This window comes from Pan troglodytes, chromosome 2 (genome assembly GCF_028858775.2).
Source record: "Pan troglodytes isolate AG18354 chromosome 2, NHGRI_mPanTro3-v2.0_pri, whole genome shotgun sequence".
NCBI classification, from domain to species: domain Eukaryota; kingdom Metazoa; phylum Chordata; class Mammalia; order Primates; family Hominidae; genus Pan; species Pan troglodytes.
Window position 1 is genome coordinate 126568824 of NC_086015.1, and position 22244 is coordinate 126591067.

A 22244-nucleotide genomic window follows, 5' to 3' on the forward strand; every position below is an offset into this window, starting at 1 on the left:
CTGCACAGGGCTGGGCTGGAATAAAAGGTGTGAGGCAGCCCACAGGAAGACAGGGCTTTCTCCTGCTGAGTGCTCTTGGGCACTCCCTCCTGGCCCTTCCGAGATGCTCCAGCAGGTAACCTGGCCCACAGGCACCCCTTCCTCCAGGGAGACACAGGGCACAGGGCACGCAGCCTGGAGAGCCAAGTGCTGGCTGGAATGCATGCATCATGGTCAACAGTCTTTGCTCCTTCAGTCCATCCCCTCTGGAGAAGTCTTCAACCCAGCTCTGGCTAGGTCAAGCCCTGCTCAGAAACCTTTGGTGCCAGTTCCCTACCCTGGCCAGGTTCCTCCCCTACTCCTCCACTCACCTCTTGCCACTCTTCCTTCCCCCGTCCCAGACGCCTTGCTGCCCCCACCACAAAGGACCTGCCCGCACCTCCCCTCTGTCCCTGCCTGGCAACACACACAGTAAGTGCCCAGCCAGTATTTGCTGACTTCAAAGCATGCCTCCTGGACCCGTCAGAGTCCCAGCACTGTCAGCATGGGTTTGTCTGCACGGAGTAAGTCCCAGGGTTTTGCCTCTTGGCTCCAGAGTGCAGGGAGCAGACCCACGGGGACACAGGGCACCAAGTGGCTTCGATGGGGCCTGAGCAGGACAGTTTGACAGTGTAAGACGAAGGCCCGGCTTGGCCTGGCCCAGCAGACGAGCCTGTTGTCTCTGCCACCTGCTCCCAAATGCCTCCCTCCCCAGGTCCAGCCCCAGGGCCACCCACCTGCAGTTTCCAGAGGAAGTCGAGGCGGGCAGTGGACTCCACCTGCTGGGCGTGCAGGTACAGGGCCAGCACAAAGACTGAGATGATGATGGGCGTCACCACCTTCAATGCCACCTTGGTTGCGTGCTCAGGGCTGTGGGGAGGTGGTGGACAGGCCTGAGACCACCGTGGCTCCTCACAGCGGGCTCTGAGGACCCCACCCCCACCCACTGCTGGCCCTGTTTTCTTCCTCCCACTATACCTTCCCCTCTTCCTTATCCCCCTGCTCAAACTTTGCCGCACGCGTGCCTCCTCCAGAAAGCCTTCCTGGCTGGCAGCCCCATCTCAGACCCTCCTTGTACCTGCAGCTCAGGCAGCCATTACTCCTCTCCTGACGCCTTACAACCCCCTGTCACTTGGGAGCTCCCCTCTGGTCAGATCAGGGGATGAACTTAGCTTTCTAAAAGGCAGCATGTACATCCAGATCCTTCTCTGGACAAGACAGGGGCAGTGGGTGCAGTAAAAGGGCACCACGCAGGCCATGCTGACCCTGTCTCTGGATAACCTTGGGCAAGTGTCTTAATCTCTCTGAACTTTAGTTTGCTTATCTGTACAACAGGATAACAATAGCCACATTTCAAGATGGTAGTAAGGATTAAAGAGATATTATAAACAAAATGCTTAGCACAGCATCTGACAAACAGTAGGTGCTGCAAACTAGTAGCATTATTGTCTAATTCTGTATTTGTTACTAATAGATACTCTTAACAAAAGCAGCCATTCCAAATCCTACGTCTTGTGCCCGCCAAGAGCTCAACCCCTGGAAGGCTGCACAGAGGCTCCAGTGACCCCCCGCCCCTTGCCCAGGCAGCAGCCCTCAATGCAGGGACGGGTCCCACAAGCACTGCAGCCCTCGCCTTTGTTCCTCGACTCCAGAGGGAAAGTAGGTACCAGCTTCCATTCTCCTGTGTCTGAGGTTCTCACACAGGCTCCTGGGGAAGAGCTTGAGGCTAAATGCTTTAACATGAGGCCTATGGGATGATCTGAAGCCGGTGATCCCAACCACAGAGACTACAGATCACCTTGGCAGGGATCATGAAAGTGACCAGGGCCTCTGCCCCCTGAGGACGCCTTGCTACCCCAGGAGGAAACAGCCTCCCTGTCCTGTTGGCCTTCTCCTTCACTACCCACCTTGCCACCAAGGCCCCTCCCACCTGGGCACCAGCTGCCTTCCCTGTCTGCTCTGTGCTGAGGGCAGGGAGCGACCCTATCCGAGGAGCATCAACTCACCACTGGGAGGTCCCGTTGTTGAAGAAGTCTCTGTGAAGAGAGTTGGGGAAGACTGGTCAGGGCCACCCTTCTGCATAAGGCGGCCTCCACTCCTGCTCAGCCCCCACGCCCTGCTCTGCTGTCCCCACCACTGCTGCTCCTTGGCTCCCCAGCCCCATTCACCCTCCATATCCAACGACATTTTCAGGGTGGGAGGTGGCAGAAAGCCCAGCCCCAACTAGCATTGGATACTCATGACCACAAACCACCCAGCTCTTACCTGAAACCCTGCCTTCCCAGACCCCAGCATATCTACCTGGGTGGAGGCCTGCCTGCCTCTCCCCCTCCCAGGCCTTTGCTGCCATCCAGAGGGCGTGGAGGAGAGATCCCACAGCTGCGCTGCTTGGTGTGGCAGCCACTGGCCACGTGCAGCTACTGAGCCTTAACATGGGGCTGGTGCAAGCTAAAATGTGCTGTATGTGTAAAACATACACCAGGTTTTGAATAATTAGTGTAAAAAAAGGTAAAATATTTCATTAAGAATTTTATATCGATTATATCTTAAAATGATATTTTGGCTATATAGTACTTGTTAAATAAAAGTCAAATTATACTTTTTGCCTTTTTAATATGGCTATAAGAAAATTTTAAATTACATAAGTGGCTTTTTTTTTTTTTTTTTTTTTGAGACAAAGTCTTGCTCTATCTTCTAGGCTGCAGTGCAGTGGTGCAATCTCGGCTCACTGTAACCTCCACCTCCTGGGTTCAAGCTATTCTTGTACCTCAGCCTCCCAAGTAGCTGGGATTACAGGTGCATGCCACCACGCCTGGCTAATTTTTATATTTTTAATAGACGTGGGATTTTGTTGGCCAGGCTGGACTCAAGTGATCCACCCACCTCAGCCTCCCAAAGTGCTGGGATTACAGGTGTGAGCTACAGCACCCGGCCCACTTTTTATCTATTGGACAAGGTTGCCCTAGAGCCAAACCATGGTCTCCCAATCCAGAAATAACCTTCACTGTCTGTTGCCAACTTCAGCGCCTGAAGAGGAGATGCTGAGGATGGGAAGGAGCAGTAAGAGGAGGGCAACATTCCCTGCTCCAGCCCTGAACCAAGAGTAGAAAGTTCCTGGACCTCCTGTTCCTCCTCAAAGGACTGCAGCCTGTCCCATGCTCCACTGTCCCATGTCTTTGTGGTCATCTGCCCATAGCCCCCACACAACCACCAAGAAGTTCTTCCTTGAATGTGACTTAAACCCTTCATTACACCTCCACTTTCTCAGGCGACACCACCTTCCCAAGAGAGGAACATTCCTGAGAGTTTTCTATTTATCCACATTGTACCTCCACTGCCTAGCTCAGTGGCTGGCACATAGCAGGCCCTTCATATTTTTGAATGAATGAATGGGTGAACAAATGGATGGATGGATGAATCCCTTCCTCTCACTCAAAGAAGGTACAGTTTGCTGCATTTTCTCAGGGGACACAAAACTGTCACTTTTTTTTTTTTTTTTTTTTTTTTTTTGCACTTCTTGGTGTGTGTATAGGGAGTGGTGATGCGTAGAAAAGCATATTACGAATCAGGCACTTTCAATACATCTTACTACTATGGGCGTTGATAATCTACAGTTCACATTTGCCAGGCTTCCAAATTAACCTGCTTCAGGGAGGTCTTGTGATTTACGGCAATATCCTGCCCAAGTGAAGAATCTTATCTGAGCTCCTCAAATTGCTGATGTACTGATTAATGCATAATCTATTGACATGAAAAAATGCTGATTCATTTCTGAATCATGAAGTTGTACTGATTGCTGGCATGTAGACATTTTAGTCTGTATGTTGCAATCTGTAGCCAATGATTGTAACCCTCCAATGACAAAGGACAACTCTGATCTGAGGAGTCTCCTTCCCTTCTACTTTCTTATGAAAGCATTCCCGCTTGTAACAGCTTCTGGAACATGCCCAACTTGGTGCGTGTGTCTTCCTGGCCGATCCTCACATCCGGCTTCCAACAAAACTTGATCAAATTATTTCTGCCTCAATCACCTTAGTTTGGGTTGACAATATTCCCATTTTACAAAGGAAAAATTATGAGGTTCAGAGGAATAATCAATGTGTCTGAGGCTGAGATTCTAACCCAATTTCACCCGAAGCCTAAGGTCTTTCCCCTCATGGAGCCACCTCCCTTGGAAATCTTACATCTGTCACTACATGACCATGCTGACTGTGGGACCAGACAGCCATAGGCCCCACCTTCACACCCACCACCTCTAGGACGTGGGACCTAACCTCTGCCACCACAGCCAGGAGCCTTTGAGTAGTGCACAGATGCCCAGCCTTATGTGGTGGGCCTGCCTACTTGGCTGGGTTGCTGCAGGAGGAAGAGGAACAGCGGATATCCAGGCACCTGCCTCGAGGTGGGACACAGACCCTGTGAACAACAAAGCTTGTCCCTCTGCTCCCACACTCCTTACTGCCCGGCTCTGCTGGACCGTGACTCCTCTGAGCCTGGGGCAGCTGGACCAAGGTGAAAGCAGCCCACTGGAGGCTGCGCTGGCAAGGGGGGAGCAAACCAGAGAAAGAAACACAGTGGGGCCTGGTGACCTGAGGCCACTCCAACTACTGGGAATGGGAAGGAAGGAAAGAAACAAGGCCGTTTTCCCAGATGTCAGGGCTGGGGAGGAACAAGATACTCTCCTCGCAAGTTCCCTGTGGTGCCAGAACCCTAAACCTCCTGCTCTTGCCACTTCCCTGCAATGTCTCATGCCCAGTGGGGAGCGTGAGGGAGGTGCCCCGTACATGGCGTTGGCGGTGACCAGCAGGTCGGCGTTGTCGAAGAGCGTGACACCTGGCACCTCCACGATGAGCACGTAGATGAGCTCGATGGCCAGCATGAGCACCAGCTTCCCGATGCAGCTGATCTGCAGGAACACGGAGCAGGCCAGCAGGCTGAGCAGCACGCTGTAGGTGAAGTACTGTGGGCAGAGGGCAGCAGCATCAGCTCCCCAGGCCCTGCCCAACCCCTTGCCCCGGGCCCTGGCCCCATGCATCCTCCAGTCTGAGCTGGCTCAAGTGAGGCCTGGGCTGGGCATGTTTCTGCTGATGTAAATTTCCCAACAGGTGTGATGTAAAGTGAAGGGCCCTGGTTAGGAACCAGGAGATGGGCTCCAGCTGGAGTCTGGCCATTGCCTGCAGGACAGCCCCACGTTACAGCTGCGCTGCAGGCCCAGGCTGCCCTGGGTTTCAGGCCTGATCCACGCTGGGCTTTGTGTGCCTCGGGCTGCGTGCTCAGCCCCTCTGAGCCTCAGTGTCCCCTCTGCAAGGCTTCCTATCTCATGGCTCGCTGTGATGAACACACGGAAGGAAGCCCTCGCTGCAGTGTCCGGCACCCTCAATAACCGTAGGGAGCCCCTAATCTGCAGCTTTGAACTCCAAAGCTCCAAAAGCTGAATGTGTTTTCATGACTCCTGTAGGGGGCCACGCCTGAACGGAGCTGCTCTGGTGGCAAAAGCTGACCTCACTTCTGGGACGCTAGTTATCATCTTTATCCTGTCCCCTGTGACATGCAGACATGCTACTACTGTGGAAATATGACCATTTCATGATCAGACTCCACTGGGGGTGGGAGGCAACCTTTTAAAATCTGAAAAATTCTGAAGACCAAAATATATGGGGCTCCAAAGGTTTCAGAGGAGGGATCGTGCCCTGTGCTGTTCCCTCTGGGGAAGCCCCTTCTGGTCTCTGAGCCTCCGTTTCCTTCTTAGACAACTGAGAGGCTAAACCAGGTAATCTCGGAGGTCCCCATCTGCTGCTGTCCCTTGATGCTAACCCTAGGCACGTCAGCATCAATTATTATGATTATTATTATTACTATTTTAATTTAGCACCATTGTTTCTGAATCAGGCTTCCAGATGTTTACTCTTTGCACACGGCTTCTGCCCTGGGCTGGGGCAGCCCCTAGGGCGGACCCTCAGCCTCCTCAGGCCTTCTGGAGCCAAGGAAGGACTGCCAAGGGCCCCTGGGTGGTTGGATTGTGGGGGGAAGCCTCACATCACCACTGGGAACAGGAGCAGAAGAGGGAATGAGGAGGGCATGCCCAGATGAGTCAGCTCAGAGCCCCAGAGCCCCAGTCTTTGGGAGGAGGGATGGGAGCTCCAAGAGCCAGCCTGGATTCCCATTCAGACCTTGGCCCAGATAACCAGGAGGCCAACACTGGATGCTGGGGACCCCCCAGGGTCTGGTCTGTGAGGAGTTGCTGAATCAGGAGCAACCTTTGAGGGAGGTGGTCAGCTGGTGGGGGCTGAAGGATGGCACCAAGCCTCTCCCACAAATGAGGAGCCAGGACCTGCCCACTGCCACCCTCTCCCCCCAGGCCTTAGCCTCACCAGGGAAGCCACCACCAAGGGGCAAGTACGAGACTGAAAATAGCCTCTGCTCCTCATAAACAGCCCTCAGAAAGCTGAAGAGCTCCTGTGGGCTCTCAGCCAGATATGAGAGGCAGCAGAGGCTAGGGAGGCTGGGGAGGGGAGGCTAGGAAGGGGAGGCTGGGTGCAGCATGGCTGCCTGGAGGAGACAGAGAGCTTGCCACCAGCCCAGGGGTGGGGCAGAGCGGGGGTGGGGCTGCACCTGCCTAGGTGACCTGGGGCCAAGCCCTGCTCCTCCCTGGGCCTTCCCTGCCCTGTCTGTACATCTGAGAGCCAGATTCCAGGCTGGGTGGGAGGCCCACACTGACAGCCCACAGCACCCCTCAGCTGCAGTCACAGGCCCTTTGGGAGTTGGATGAAAACATGGACCTTCTCCCCAGAAAAAGGCAAACTGCCCCCATCTTACAGGCTTCATGTGTGCACCCATAGGGAGCTGGGGGTTTGGGAAGTTGGGGGCTGGAAGCCCAGCCCAGCTGCTGACAGCGAACTGCTTCCTGGCAAACGCAGTACCATGAACGAAGCAACTTGCACGCCACAGGTGCTTCATATATGCTGTTTTCCAAATAAGGATACGTGGTATTATTTTTAAACCCAAATGCCTGTAGGCACAAAATTTCTTTTTGGGGTGATGAAAGTATTCTAAAATTAGATGATGATGACGGCTGTACACATCGGTGAACACACTAAAAGCTACTGAACCGTGCACTTTGAACGGGTGAGGTTTATAGTAGTGCTGGTTTGGGATTGGGTTCCTCTGCTCCCCTCCCTCCTCTCTGACTCTAACAGCTGGGGCTTAGGTGGGTTCTCCTGAGGTGGGGTAGGGTCTGCTAGAGAAGCTGAGGGTCTATAAAGTTTTGCCCTCAGATCAGGAGCACGAACTCTGTCTGGAGCTGGACAACTTGAATGAGAGCTCCAACTCTGTTGAGTCCTGGCTGTGTGATCTGGGGCAAATTACTTAGCCTCTCTGTGTATCAGGTTCTTCGTCTCTACAAAGGAGATAATATAATACCTATGTCATAGGTTGTTGGGAGGATTTAATGAGTAAGCGCATGTAGAGCTCTTAGCCACAGTCCCTGGTAAGCACTATAGAAACAACAGCTACACCACTTTAAAAGTCACTGTCATACGGAGGAGGCTCCCCTTGTTCCCAGTGCAGACACTGGCATGTAGGAGTGAGAGATACCGGGGTAAGCAGGCCTCTAGAAGACAGTGAGCTGGTGAGACCCTGTCCTTCAGACTGTCCTGAGCAGCTGAGGGGACAGTGGGGGAGGGCAAGGGACTCTTCACCACTCCCTTCCAGCCCCTGTGCACCCAGTACCTCGGGGAAGTTGCAGTTGGGCCAGGGGCTGCCACAGAAGCCCTGCTCATCGCCCAGGCTGTAGTTGACGGCCGACTCCGCCACGTGACACGCGTTGACCTGGCTCGTGCTGATGTTGTGCTCCTGTGCCAAGCAGCCCAGCAGGTCCCTGGAGTTGCACGTGAACTGGGGGGAGGAAGGAGGGTGATGAGGGGAGGGTAAGCTGCTGGGGGACAGGTAGAGCAGCCCAGCCCACCAGGCCGCAGGCTCCCGCCTGTCCTCCGCCTCAGGTGCAGCATGGCACTGATGGGGACAAAATCTGAAAGAGGCTGAGGAATGGGCAAAGTCTGTCCAGCTGTCCTGGCTAGAGGGGGTGTGGCTAGCGTGCCCTCCCAGGGAGGGGTTCTTAAACATGCCTTGGGGACATTCCCTAAACTCTTCCTGGCCCCACCAGGCTTGAGAATGAAGAGCTAACAACTTCACTTAGTGGGAGAGTAGCCAAGCATAGTGGCTCATGCCTGTAATCCCAGCACTTTGAGAGGCCGAGGCCCGCGGATCACTTGAGCCCAGGAGTTTGAGACCAGCCTGGCAACATGGGGAAACCCCATCTCGAAAAAAAAAAAAAAAGACAAAAATTAGCTGGGCGTGGTGGTGCACACCTGTAGTCCCAGCTACTTGGGAGGCTGAGGCAGGAGGACCTCTTGATCCCAGGAGGTGGTGGTTGCAGTGAGCTGTGATGGCACCACTGCACTCCAGCCTGGGTGAAAGAGTAAGACTCTGTCTCAAAACTGGAAAGAAAAGAGAAGAGAAGAGAAGAGAAGAAAAGAAAGAACTTGTGTGAGGCACATTGGGTCAAAGCTGATCCCAGACCCAGGTGCGAAACAAATAAGAACTTCCAGGGAAAGTCTCTCCTAGCCCTGCTTGTCGGGTACATGGCTCCACTGGGTTTGATCCAATGGGGCTGCGGAGGTGCTAGGAGGTCGTGCAGCCACCCACCATGTTGACAAAAGCCGCCAGGAACACCAGGGTGATGGTGAACACCCCAACCAGGGTGCTGTTCATCTTGGACCGCACGATCTTCCTGGAGAGGGTCTGCAGTGGGGAGGGGAAGAGCTAGGGTGGGGCAGGGGTGGAGAGGGAGGGAGGGAGAGACGGAATAGCATTCAGCAAGGACTCCACAAATGGTCCCGGGAGTGCAGTGGACCCACCTGTGTCTCTCCCCAGCATGACCCCCGGGCCTTCCTGGTGGCACTTCCAGCCTGCAAGGCTCCAGCCTTGAACCGCTGCACCATTGCTTCCAGGTCAACGGCAGGGCAGATTCTGCAGCTGACCAGGAGCGGGACTACGTGGGGAACCCAGGTGAGAGAGGCAGGAAGACAGGAAAGATGGTATCTTGACCCAACAGAGAAATCAATAAAAAGCACATTGACCCGCTGTGTGCCATCAGGGAGGGGCGGTGGGTGGCAGCTGAGGAGTCGTGGAGGGCTCAGAATGTTCCCAGGAGGGTTGAGAAGGCTGCTGGGAGGGAGTGGGCAGCGGTGAGTTTAAGGATTTGGAGAGGACTAGGCCTCTGGGCTCGGGAGGAGGGACTGACCAGCGAGGAGCAGGAAGGAGGTGGGTGTGGCCCCGAGCACTGAGTGAGCTCTATCCTTAGCACCAGGCTCCAAGGACTTGCCATTTCCCTCATTCTCTCCTACGCTGTATTCTTCCACCAGACAAACCATGTCTACTCAAAGACCCCCTGCAGCTTTGGTAATTAAATGATTGGGCTCCTAAGTCCCATTTCTGCCACCAAATCTGATGCAGCTGGCCTTGTAAATCATGTCCCCCTCATCTCCCATGCAACCTAGGCTGAAAAAGAATCTGATGGACAGAGAAGCAAAGCAGTGGATCCAGGATGCCCTACCCCTACCTGCCCCCAACACTTCCTGCTGAGGCCTATCTGCTACAGACAAGCTAGGTGTCTATAAAACCCCCCAAGGGCAGACAGGGTGGTTGAAAAAGCACTGAGCCAGGAGTTGGGAAGCCTGGGCTTGGCTTGGCTTTTCCTGTGTGTTCCTGAGCAAGCCGCATCCCATCTCTGAAGTCTCCTATTTGTAGGGCTCTTGGGACCTTTGGGCACCCCCAGCTTTTGTGGTGAGTGAAGCAGGCAAAGGTCTCTACCCCAGTCATGGGCTGTGAGCATCCCTGCAAATTCTTGCTTAAACTGCCAGACCACAAGGCTTCTCCATCCCGATACTGACAGCGTCTGCAGTTGGCCACACTGACAGACAGCTAAGTAGGTCATGGGGCCGTAGCATGACCACCATGTGACCACTTACTCCCAGTGGGGAGGGGAACTGGCTTGTGTGCTACAGTATTTGCTGCCAACTCAAAAAAGTGTCGGGCCCTTGGTCCAGTGTTCTTCAGCTGCAACCCAAACCCACTACATGTGCAGCATCCATGAGGGCCCATCACATGGGACTTCAGTGGCAAAGGGACTTCAAACACAAATATGCTGACACTCATGCTGCTGACTGTAACATGAGTAATAAAGTTTTTGTCTCTGACCCAGGAGTCTTGTGTCTTCTGCCAGCCTCTATGAAACAGCAACAAGCAAACTCATTAGCTTGTAAGTAGACAGAGTTCTTGACAAAAAGTCAGGCCCCTGCTCACCCCTGGGTCTTGGGCTTGGGGCTGGCTGTGTGCATAGGGAGGGTGTATATCTTTCTGACCCCAGAATCCTCCTCCACCCTTCCAGCAAAGCCATTTCCTATCAGCACAGGGAAAGAGGGGACCACAAAGATGGATAGATGACAGGAAGAGCTGCTGCCATGGCAGAGGCCTGGCAGTGCTCCGCCTCCCAGGTTCATGCCATTCTCCTGTCTCAGCCTCTAGAGTAGCTGGGACTACAGGCTGAAAGATGAAGGCCTGGGACTCCATCTCCCCAGCAGGAGAGCCTCCCAGGTATGCTCCTATACCATCAAGCCTGTGGCACATGTTCTGAACAAACACTGGGATAATAAAGGAGACCCTCTGGGATAATAAAAGAGACCCTCTGACCAAACCCTCTTATGTGGTAGAAGGAAAGGTGTGATCTGGAGAGCATAAGCTTGTATTAAAATCCTGCTTAATAGACTTAAAAATAAATCAAATACATTGAGGGTCCAGAAACAAACCCTTCCATTTATGGCCCAATGATTTTGACAAGCGTTCCAAGACAATGGTGAAAGGACAGTCTTTTCAACAAATCGTGCTGGGACACACAGATATCCACATGCAAAAAATGAAGTTGGGTCCCTACTGCACCCTGTACAAAAATGAACTCAAAATGGACCAGAAAACTTAAATGTAAAAGCCAAAACTACAGAACTCTTATGGGAAAACATACAAGTAGACCTTTGTGACTTTGGATCAGGCAACGGTTTCTTAGAGGTGACACCAAAAGCACCAATCAAAAAAGAAAAAAACAGATAAATTGGACTTTATCAAAATTAATTATTTTTGTCCATCAACTAACACCATCAGGAAAGTTTTTAAAAAGTATTGGTGAGGATGCAGAGAAACTGGAATCCTTGTGCATTGCTGGTGGGAATGTAAAATGGGGCAGCCACTGGGGAAAATAGGGTAGCTCCTCAAAAAATCAAGCATAGAATTATCATATGATCCAGTAATTCTACTTCTGGGTATATCCCCCAAAGAATCTGAAACAGGGACTTGCACAGATAATTTGTACACCCATGTTCACAGCTGTATTCTTCCTAATAGCCTGTAAGTGGAAACAATTTAATTGTCCATCAATTGATGAATGAATAAACAAAATGTGATATATCCATACACTGGAATATTTTTCAGGCATAAAGAGAGTAAAGTGCTGTCACATGCTACATGGATGAACCTTGAAACTAATATGTTAAGTGCATGAAACCAGTCTCAAAAGGCCATGTGAGATTCCCTTTATGTGAGATGTCCAGAACATGTGAATCACAGAGACAAAGTAGATGAGTGGTTGCTGGGGGCTGTGGTGATCAGGGAAGGAAGAGTGACTGCTAATGGGTCTGGGGGTTTCTTCTGGGGATGACAACAATGTTCTGGAATTAGCACCAATAGTTGAATAACTTTGTGAATATACTAAAAACTAGTGTATTAAAAGTTCATTCACCTTTATAAAGGTGAATTTTATGGTATGCATATTATGTCACAATGAAGCTCTTATTTTTAAAAATCTTGCTCAGCCTCTTATTGGCTGTGTGATCCTGGGGCGTTACTCTACACTCTGAGCTTCCGTCTCCTTATTGGGAAATTGGGAATAGCTCTCGCCCAGAGTGGCTATCAAGACTTAGTAAAGTGATGCATTTGAAAGTGCTCTGTAAGCTGTTAAATGCAACAGAAAAGTTAGTTAATATTTGCATTTTAAAGAGCTATATTGCCAATAAGAATGAAAGTCCTTACTTCCCATTTAAAGGAATTTTTGATTTCACAGCTGGGGAAGTGTTTTGGCACTAGCATGAGGATCTTAGTCTGAAATGGTATGACAGATGGTTTCAAATCGTTGGCTGCTGAAAATTTTGTCATTCTATCTCCATCCCCTTCCCTCACCCCCACCCCAACTCCTATTTGCCCTATGTTGTTTAAACTGTTCAGTTCTGATCACCCCATCCACTGATTGAGAGGCTTCTTTCATCATTTTGCAATCACCGATGTAATGACTGATAGAGGCAAAGGTTACTAATACGTGCTAAAACTTTCTTAATAAAAGGTGGTTGGGGAATAGAGTATGCACATTAGCTTCCTGGTGAATATGGGACCAGGAGCCCCACAAGGACCATCCAGAGGTGAGGAGAAGAACTGCAGGCTTAAAAAAAAAATCAGTGTTAGATGTGGCTCTACCATCTAATGAATGACTGAGTGTGCACTGGCTTGCTTGCTTGCTACAAGCCAACTTCTTCCATGCTCTTTTTTTTTTTCCATGCTCTTTTTTTTTTTTTTTTTGAGACAGAGTCTCGCTCTGTCGCCCAGGCTGGAGTGCAGTGGCATGGTCTCGGCTCACTGCAAGCTCCGCCTCCCAGGTTCACACCATTCTCCTGTCTCAGCCTCTAGAGTAGCTGGGACTACAGGCGCCCACCACCACGCCCGGCTAATTTTGTTTTTGTATTTTCAGTACAGACAGGGTTTCACCGTGTTAGCCAGGATGGTCTTGATCTGCTGACCTCGTGATCCGCCCACCTCAGCCTCCCAAAGTGCTGAGATTACAGGCGTGAGCCACTGCACCCGGCCACACTCTACACTCTTTAAAAAGAGTTTCTCTTGACTTTAAAACCTCAGTAGGAACTCAGGAATTACTGTTCTTTTGAAGTCTCCAGAAGATTTGACATCCTGTCTTGATATCAGTTTAAAGAGTGTCTCATCTCCTATAATTAGAGAGTTCATCTGTATGTCAGCCCTAAATCTAGATTTTACTAACCCCAGTTTGGATCTTAAAACTCTTGGCCAGGCGCAGTGGCTCATGCCTGTAATCCCAGCACTTTGGGAGGCCGAGGCGGGTGGATCACAAGGTCAGGAGATAGAGATCATCCTGGCTAACAAGGTGAAACCATGTCTCTACTAAAAATACAAAAAATTAGCCGGGCTTGGTGGCAGGCACCTGTAGTCCCAGCTACTTGGGAGGCTTAGGTAGGAGAATGGCGTGAACCCGGGAGGCGGAGCTTGCAGTGAGCCGAGATCGCGCCACTGCACTCCAGCCTGGGCAACAGAGCGAGACTCTGTCTCAAAAACAAACAAACAAACAAACAAAAAGAAAAAACAAAAAAACTATTTGCCAGGGGCAAAGTCTCTTCCCAGGGCTACACCACAACTGCAGTCAGATCGTGGAGAGGATTTTCCAGCAGGATAACTGCCTGCACCAGCCAATCACTTAATGCTTGCTCACAATCAGAGCCCAGAAAAAGAACTGTCTTCAAAAAATAAGTTCAGAACCAGTACATTCCCAATCTGATTAATTCAAATCAATTCAACATGAAAAACAGGAGTGGGAACATAGTTAATAAACCATGATTGGGGTAAGGAACAGTTTGATCCTGGCCTCTTTGAGTGTCTCCAGGTACATCGAAGACCTCCCTGGGCCCCTGTCTGTGATGCGGGGCCAGGGTATTGCAAAGATAAAAGGAGGGGATGAAATTGGATGGCAAAAAAGTTTAAGAATACAGCCTCTTTGACAAGGAGCTAATAAAAGAAGCAGTAGCTCCTACTTCAGAAAAAGAAAAAAAGGTAAGAAAACCACAGAGGTCAAACCTGGCAGGCAGAAGGGGTCCACACCAGTGCTCTCATCACTTGGCCTTTCAGGAGTTAACTGGATATATTAGCACAGGCAGTGTCCTGGAGGGGAGGCTCATGGGCTCTGAAGTAAAAACCACCTGGGTTGAAATCCTAGCAATAACCACTTCCTAACTCCAGGATCTAGAAAAAGCTGTCTAACCTCTCTGGGCCTCAGTTTCCTCATCTGCAAAGCAGATTCAATAAAAGCTACCTTTGAGGCTCAGGAAACACAGCTCCAAGTAGCATAGCTTGGATATGCATCCTGGACTGTCCTGACTTGAAAAACACAGGGAGAACCTACAATATGCCTCCTGCAACGAAGACCTCTCCATCTCCTAAATGAATGACATGTATGATGAGATGTGAATGGTGACAGGAATGTGTCTCCTGAGCATGCAGGGGGAAAGGTGAACATGGGAATCCTAAAATCTTCACAGGATGGAAGACACCTAGGAGGGGAGGGGTACTGGTTGCACAGTTAGACCTTATTTTAGAAACTGTGGACCAGGAGTTGAGTTGGAGTGGTAAAAAGGAGAACCAGCAAGGTGGCTTTAGCTACATGCAGGCTGCAGGGAGAGGAGAAGAGGCTCTGTCAGTGACTGCAGAGCAGACAGGGCCCACAGGAGGCTCTGGTCACAGATCCCAGGTGCTCATACAATCAGGTCCAGGGGATGAGTACCATGTAGACCAAAAGCAAGCCATCAGGCTGGGGGATAAGAGAGATTTACACACACACACACACACACACACACACACACACACACACACAGCTACGCAGCTGAGTTCCCCCACAGGGCCTATCTGTACCTAAGTCCCAAACTGCTGGGAAGGAGTTTGGCCTTCTAATGAGCCACAGTAAAGGCTGAGGCACCTAGATCAAGCGGTGGGGAAAGGGGAGTCACCATTTGGGCGGTGGCGGCAAAAGTACCAGCACTGTCAGGTATAGACCAGGGCTGCTTCACCGGATGATGAGGCAGGAGCTCCAGGGAGTCCAGTGGAACATGTGGAGCTGGCCAAAGAGGGAAGGGGCTGCACTCAGGAGCTGTGAGTGAGCTCCCTATCCCTGGAGGTGATCAAGCAAAGCAGAGGCCGGCCCACCCCTCGCAGGGTTATCACTCGGAATTCCAGCCTCAGGTAGGTGGCTGGGCTCTCTCACTGCATGGGCCCCTTCCAACCTGAGATTCTCTGAGTTGTGGACAACGTGTGATGGTGAGCAGGGCTTTAACATGGTTTTCTCTACGAAAACCAGTTCTGGGGACTAGGTCAGCATAGAAGGCAAGGGAAGGAGGGGGGGTTCGTGCAGATGTGCAGACTTGCCCTCTAAGACAGCATCTCCAGAAGAAAGCACTCAAGGGGACGGTCCCTAAGGCAAGGCATCTGAGGGGCAGTGGGGGCTCTGCAAGGCAGCTGAGGCTCAGGAGTGAAACCAGGACTTGAGGACACAATGAAGACCAAGGCACCAAGTTAGCCCCGCTGAGAAATCCAGGGGAGTGTGTGAACTGCACTGAGCTGTGTCTGGAAAAGACTGAACAGGCCCAAGATAAAAAGGCCACCAGAGCACTTAGTAAGAAGGGAAAACCCGGAAAGAACCAGGGAAAACTGCTCCCCGACAGCCAGAGAAGACGACTCACTCTGTCAACACTCTCATATTTCTCTCTTCGAAAAGGTTAAAATATGGACAGTTCAAGGAAGTCAGTCCATGTTGTTCTGGGAAAATGGAAAAGTAAATGAAATAGAGAAAGAGACTGACACTAACTGGCTTGGGGGTAATTTAGGAACTGTCGCATCTCATTGCAAAGCCACTCCCCGTGACTTCTGAGAGACAGGGGAAATGAGAAAAAGTTTCTGTGTTCTGGTAAAACCGCAAATGTTTTTCAAAAACAAAACAGAAGGACCCTAAACACTGCAGGCTAGTCAGCTTTGTGTCAGCACCTGCAAAGGTGAGAAAATGAATTTCATTCGGTCAACCCACCGCAGTGAGTGTGCCACGGTGCTCAGACACAGGCAGACATTCACAGCGGGGAAGAAGGGGTACTGTTCCCCGCCATGCACATGGCAGGAGGTAGAGCCAGGGAGACGCTCCTTTCATGTCTTCACGTGCAAGCTGTTTAACCCACAACATAAAAGAGGGAAGAAGAAGAATTCAGTGGAAAGAAGTTCATATTACAAATGACTTCTCAAATTGGGCTCTGTGTTCCAGAAAGCGGACAAACCCTGAGAAGAGGCTAATCAGGCCAGGAGAGAAGGAGGCGGCAGGGATGGGAGCCAAGGGTGGGTGCTGGAGTCTATTCAATGAGTGGACCACCAGCCCAGAGCGGCAGGTTCCAGGTTTCATAAGCCACTAAAATTCTTTACTGAAGCTTTCTATCTGTAAGATGGAAAAAGCAGGCTCCCTGGCTGGATGGTGTGGGACTGGGGGGACAGTGTTTGTGTGGCCTGGGGGTAGAGGGCGGGTATTCCATCCACCGGCCCCTCCCCCACCCAAGGAAACTGAGGCCTCTGCAGCACAGAGGCAGCAAAAATCACTGGGCTAGATAAAAGAACTGAGAACTTGCTCAGTGAATTTGGCACTGATAACAAAATAGGCAAATTCAACAATACAAAAGAAGGCAGGGATGATTTTCATAACTCATCTTGAACTGTGGGAAAAAAACTCATTAGACCAAAAATGGCCAGTGAAGGTGGCTGCAGGCAGGAAAATGGGCCCACCCTTCCCCTCCTCCACAACTGACTGCAAATCAGGAAACTCAAATGGAATGAAATCAGTATAGCTCAGGTTCACCTAAGCCCCTAACAGAAAAGAAAGGAAATTTAGGTTCAAGCTTAAAAAATGGCAGACTATGCACAGCTTTGATTCTGATCTGAATGGGCTAATTAAGTGCCTGAAAGAAACAAACAAATAATGACTTTGCCTCAGTTTCTTACTTAAAAAAGAAATGTTCTCTTTGGGGTTCAGCAAAAGAACTTTTAACTATGGTTTACTTTTTTTGTAGGTGGTTGTGACTTTTCATTGTGGCAATATTTATACAACATAAAATCTGCCATTTTAACCATTTTTAAGTGTACCATTCAGTGGCATTAATCACTCATGTTGTGCAACCAATATTGCTATCAATTTCCAAAACCCTTTCATCACCCCAAACAGAAACTCTGAACCCATTAAGCAATTACACCCGTTCTCCCTCCTGCCAGCCACTGGGAATCTCTGGTCTGCTTTCTGTGTCTATGAATTTGCCTGTTCTAGGCATTTCATATAAATGGAATCAGACCATACGTGTGACCTTTTGTGTCTGGCTTCTTTCACTCAGCATCATGTTTTCAAGGTCCTTCTATGTTGTAGCATGAGACAGCACTGCATTCCTCTTTATGATGGAATAACATTCCACTGCAATTTACAGCACGTTTTGTTTATCTATTCATCTGTTGATGGATGCTTGGGTTGTTTCTGCTTTGTGGCTACTGAGAAAATACAGCGTCCTTTCATAGCCACGGGATGAAGAAGTGGAACTGTCCACTCTGGATAAAGCAGGCTGGGGGGAGCCTTGACAACAGAAAGACCAAAAGGCAGGAGTGGCTGAACATGGGGCAGGAGGGAGGCTGTGGCCTTGAGGAAGGAGGGTCAGTGGAGAGGCAGGGAACCAGCTAATGTTAAGCCCTACGATGCAGCCTATCAGATGCTACAATACTAGCAACGGATGGAGCACGCGGCTCAGCGTGACGTGCTTCTCACAGACATGCCCAATGGCTCTGGCTGACCCTGCCCTCTCTGGCTGTCCACCTCTGCACCTGCCAGGGGAGGTGAACCACACCAGGTGATTCCTAAGGTCCCTTCCAGTTCTGACAATCAGTCCACCAAGACCTTGACCATGACGTGACTATACAGTTAACAGACTAATAAGGGCCCTCTCTGGAGGGTGGAGAGAGAAAGGGGACTTTGGAGGGGATGAAGGTCCAATTCCTCCAGAAGGAAGACATGGTGCTCACTGCAGAAGAGGGTGCAGCTTCCAGGGGGCCCCACCGCCCACCCCAGAGGCTTGGCTCCTAGTGAGCGTCAGGGAGGAGTTGGAGAGGCTCAGCAGATGTGGGAGAGGCCCAGATCTGTCCCAGGGATGAGTGCTTCCCGGAGGCCAGGCTGGTGCGTCAGGGAATTCTGAAACCACTAGTGAAGAAACTGAGGGAAAGGCCTGATGGGCAGGGCAAACAGGAACATAAGTGGTTTCTACCACAGACCAGAGTGACCCAGAGCCAGGTCGCATTGAGGGACACGGCTGGACAGGGGACACAGTGGACAGGGGACACAGCGCGCCTAAGAGATATGGGAGAAAAACTCAGAACAAGAGCCACATTTCTGCTGCCAACACCAGCTGGCTGCATGGCCTGCTTGAAAACACCAAAACACACTCCTCATCTATGTGCTGGGTGGCTCAAGACCTATAATCTCTGAGGTCCCCTCCAGGGAAAATTCCAGAGCACATGGGAGCACCAAAGCGGGTGTCGAGAGAGACCTCCTCCACACCCATTCTCTCAGCAAATATTCACTGGGCACTGCTCTGTGCCAGACTTGGTGCTCGGTGCCCTTCCTTCCTTGTGCATAACATGAACAGGCACAGCACCCACAGCATCTTCTGGTTGCAGAGATTTGCCAAGGGCAAGTTAAAACAGCCAGTGAAGAACAGGCTCCCACTGACCATTTGCCAGACTCCAGGCGAGCTTGCTGCCAATGCCATTGGAGAGGTGTGGCTGGCATCAGGCACTCTCCCACCCCTGCCAAGCACAATACTCGGGCCCCTTCACATTTTGGGCCCCTGGGTAGGGCCCCTAGGGCTGAGAGAAGCGGGAAGAAGGTGGCTGCAACCCAGCTGTCAGCTACACTCACCTTTACGCAGGAGTAGATCACAGACACAAACACCACCAAGGTCAGCAGCAGGGAACAGGTCAGGTAGAAGCTGAGCATGAATACGGAGCTGGAAGGAGAGAGGAGGGGAGGGAGAAGCCAGGCTCAGGTGGCAGGGCTGCAGCTTCTGGGGGGACTGCCTGGCAAGCAGGCCACAGGTCCCCCGTGCCCATCCTCACAGCTTCAGAGGGCCTGGGCTCTGAAATCCAGAGAGGGAACCTGAAGTTGCTCCACCTCCCCTAATCCACTGCCCAGCCTTTTGCACTGACTCCCTGAGTAGGGCTTACACGGCCTTGCAGGTGGATTCTGGAACCATAAGGGTATGGTTCCCTCCCCTTCCGGCGGAGACAGCAGCCCACAGGAAGCTGAATGAAGAACCAGGTGACACCTGATAGGTATTTTGCCTAATTCTCAGCTATTCACTGATGTGCTTCATTTAGCTTGGAAGAACCACCTGGTTACTCCCTCCAAGTCGTCACTCACAGCTCCATAAATAACTGTGAAGGCTGAAAACTGATTGGATCAGTAGCCTTCATTTCTAGAAATGCCTATGTCAGCAGCACAGCCAGCCACTCTTTGAGAAACAAGGGTGGCTGTCTCTTTAGAAGGGCAGAATCTCTAAGCCCCACTCCCTTTCCACTGCCAGGTCCCACAACAAGTCCCGCAGTTTTTGCTCCTCGATTCCTAGCCAGTTCAACAAGCAAAATGCAAGGATTTCCCTCTGCCCCTCCTTCAGATGCAGATCACAGGTGACCTTCACGGCCACCACGGGTGGCCACCCTCAGACAAAAGAGCTGTAAGTGACTTTCCATCTGGAACTTCCCATTAGCCCTCCTGGGGCAAGGGCTGGCCCAGGGACAACACACCCCACCATACCACCAGGTGGCCTTTCAAGGGAGGAAGAGTGGCCTGACGAGGCCAGGTGTTGTTATGGGGTTAAAAGCCCGTGGGGGGCGTGAGAGGCAGGTGAACACCTCTAGGGAGGATTCAAACAGCGTCTTTGTTCCAGGCCTCCACAAAAGCCCGGCACTTAGCTGCCTTCAACAAACGGAACAAGGGAAACGAATTCTCTTCAGGGGAAAAGAAAGATCTTCAGAGTGGCTTTTAAGGCTTTCCTAGAGAGGAGGTGGCTAGAGAATGACCTCTGCCAATGTCTAAGCCACTTGGAGCTGTGGCCAGAGGAGGGAATGAAGCCGTTGCGGGCAGGGCAGGTAACTGAGATGACCCAGCCCCCAAGCCGCTGCAGAGAAGGAAAAGCAGCAAAGAGGCAGGACTATGCACTCAAGCTACAGGGACTGTCAGTTGCAATGGGATGAAAAACCAGATTGCTCTTTTTTTTTTGAGAGAGAGTCTCGCTTTGTTGCCCAGGCTGGAGTGCAGTGGTGTGATCTTGGCTCACTGCAATCTCTGCCTCCCAGCTTCAAGTGATTCTCCCGCCTCAGCTTCCCGAGTAGCTGGCATTACAGGTGTGCACCACCACACCTAGCTGATTTTTGCGTCACCACGCCCGGCTGATTTTTTGCATTTCTGCTGTGTTGGCCAGGCTGGTCTTGAACTCCTGGCCTCAAGTGATCCACCTCCCTTGGCCTCCCAAAGCGCTGGGATTACAGACGTGAGCCACTGCACCTGGCCTCCAGGTTGCTTCTTGATACTTGTGCGTCCACATCAGTACAGAAAGATGGGGTTTTATGCCAACAAGGACCCCAGCTCTGCACAGCCTCAGTGCAGGGGTCAACCAGGGTGGAGCTGGCTGCCAGTGCCTGATTTTCACCTGTGGCATCCAACAGAGTCATGACAGATACAAATGTAAGGGGGATATTTTCATTCTTTTAATAATGCCATTAAAAATAAAATACATTTTGACACCATGTACCTCCTGCTATGGTACATGGAGAAGGACACATCATCACTTCAGTGGGAGCCTTATCAAAATGTAGACCCCCCCCCAATCTAATCATGAAAAAACATCAGACACACCCAAATTGAAACTACAAATTAATTGGCCAGTACTCCTCAAAAGTGCCAAGGTCATGAAAGACAAGCAAAGGCTGAGGAACTATCACAGATGGGAGGGGACTGAGAACATGAATCAACTACATGCGACATGGGATCCTGAACTGGCTCCGGGAACACAAACTGGATAGTGAGGGGAAAATGATGAATTAGAATAAGGTCAGTAGATGAGTTAATAGTATCATTTTAGTGTTAATTTCCCGGTTTTGATCATTATATACAGTTACGGAAGCTGTCAACATTCGGGGAAACTGGATGCAGGATGCACAGAATCCCTCTCGGCTACTTTTGTAACTTCTCAAATACCATTATTTCAACATGAAAAACAGAAGGTACTGGCTTCAGGGACTCTTTAGATGAAGCATGGCTTAGAAGATTTAACCAAATGCAATCAGTGGATTTTGAGTAGACCCTGGCTACAAATAAACTAAAAGTAGAAGACATTTTGGGGGACAGTTTGGGAAGATTCAATATGGACGGGGTAGTAGATGATAGTAGGGATTTGATGTTAATTTTTTTGGTATATAAAGTATTGGGGTTAAGGAGGAAAATGTCCTTAAATTAAGTATATATTGAGGTTTTTAGGGGTAAATGTCTTTGTCTAAATTTACTTTTAAAAAATCAGAATAAAAATAGATGAAAAAAACACTGCAAAATATTAACAGTTGTTCTATCTAGGGGATGGGTACTGATTAGATTACTTACTTTATTTTTCTGTGCATTTGAGGAATTACATAATAAAAAGTAAAAATACGTATTTATACATATACGTATATGTACGTGTGTGTATATATATATATATATATATGTGCATGGGTGTACATACATAAGGCACTTATGTTTCTCTCCCAAGCGAGACTCTAATGTGAATGACAATTTAACAAACACCTCAACCTCATTTCCAAAATCCCACTGCATACTTCAAAGTACTCCCCATAGAAGCCATAGGCTTTCTCGGAGACACAGCCAGTCCTCAGAAGAGTTCAGAAACACCTCTTTGTGAAATACCTTCAGAACTTGAAATCCATTCTTAGAAATATCCACAGTAGTAGAAAACCTGCATCTTTTGAAGATTTTTTTTTTTTTTTTTCAAGAACTAACAGAAAGCAGCCCAGGGAATACTCTGGGTGACTCAATTGTCAGTGGTGGGGTGGGTTAATGGGACGAGACAATTAAGTGATAAAAAGGCCTCTCTTGACCAGGCGTGGTGGCTCACACCTGTAATCCTAGCACTTTGGGAGGCCAAGGCGGGTGGATTGCCTGAGCTTGGGAGTTTGAGACCAGCCTGGGCAACATGGCGAAACCCCGTCTCTACTAA

At 50.4% G+C, this 22244-nt stretch overlaps 1 protein-coding gene across 3 annotated transcripts in view; it reads right to left on the bottom strand.

Moving 5' to 3' along the window:
- Nucleotides 1-22244, bottom strand: part of ADCY5 (adenylate cyclase 5) — a 165260-nt gene that overhangs the window by 11446 nt on the left and 131570 nt on the right. Inside the window, exons 12-18 of one of the 3 annotated variants that reach the window (XM_024355616.3) lie at nucleotides 18896-18983; nucleotides 8722-8838; nucleotides 7747-7911; nucleotides 4803-4978; nucleotides 2025-2054; nucleotides 1652-1726; nucleotides 756-888 (exon numbers count right to left, since the gene is read on the bottom strand). In XM_024355616.3, coding sequence (XP_024211384.1) covers nucleotides 756-888; nucleotides 1652-1726; nucleotides 2025-2054; nucleotides 4803-4978; nucleotides 7747-7911; nucleotides 8722-8838; nucleotides 18896-18983 — 784 coding nt within the window. The remainder of the gene's footprint in view (nucleotides 1-755; nucleotides 889-1651; nucleotides 1727-2024; nucleotides 2055-4802; nucleotides 4979-7746; nucleotides 7912-8721; nucleotides 8839-18895; nucleotides 18984-22244) is intronic. The other 2 variants (XM_016941761.4, XM_024355615.3) reach the window with 2 other exon arrangements.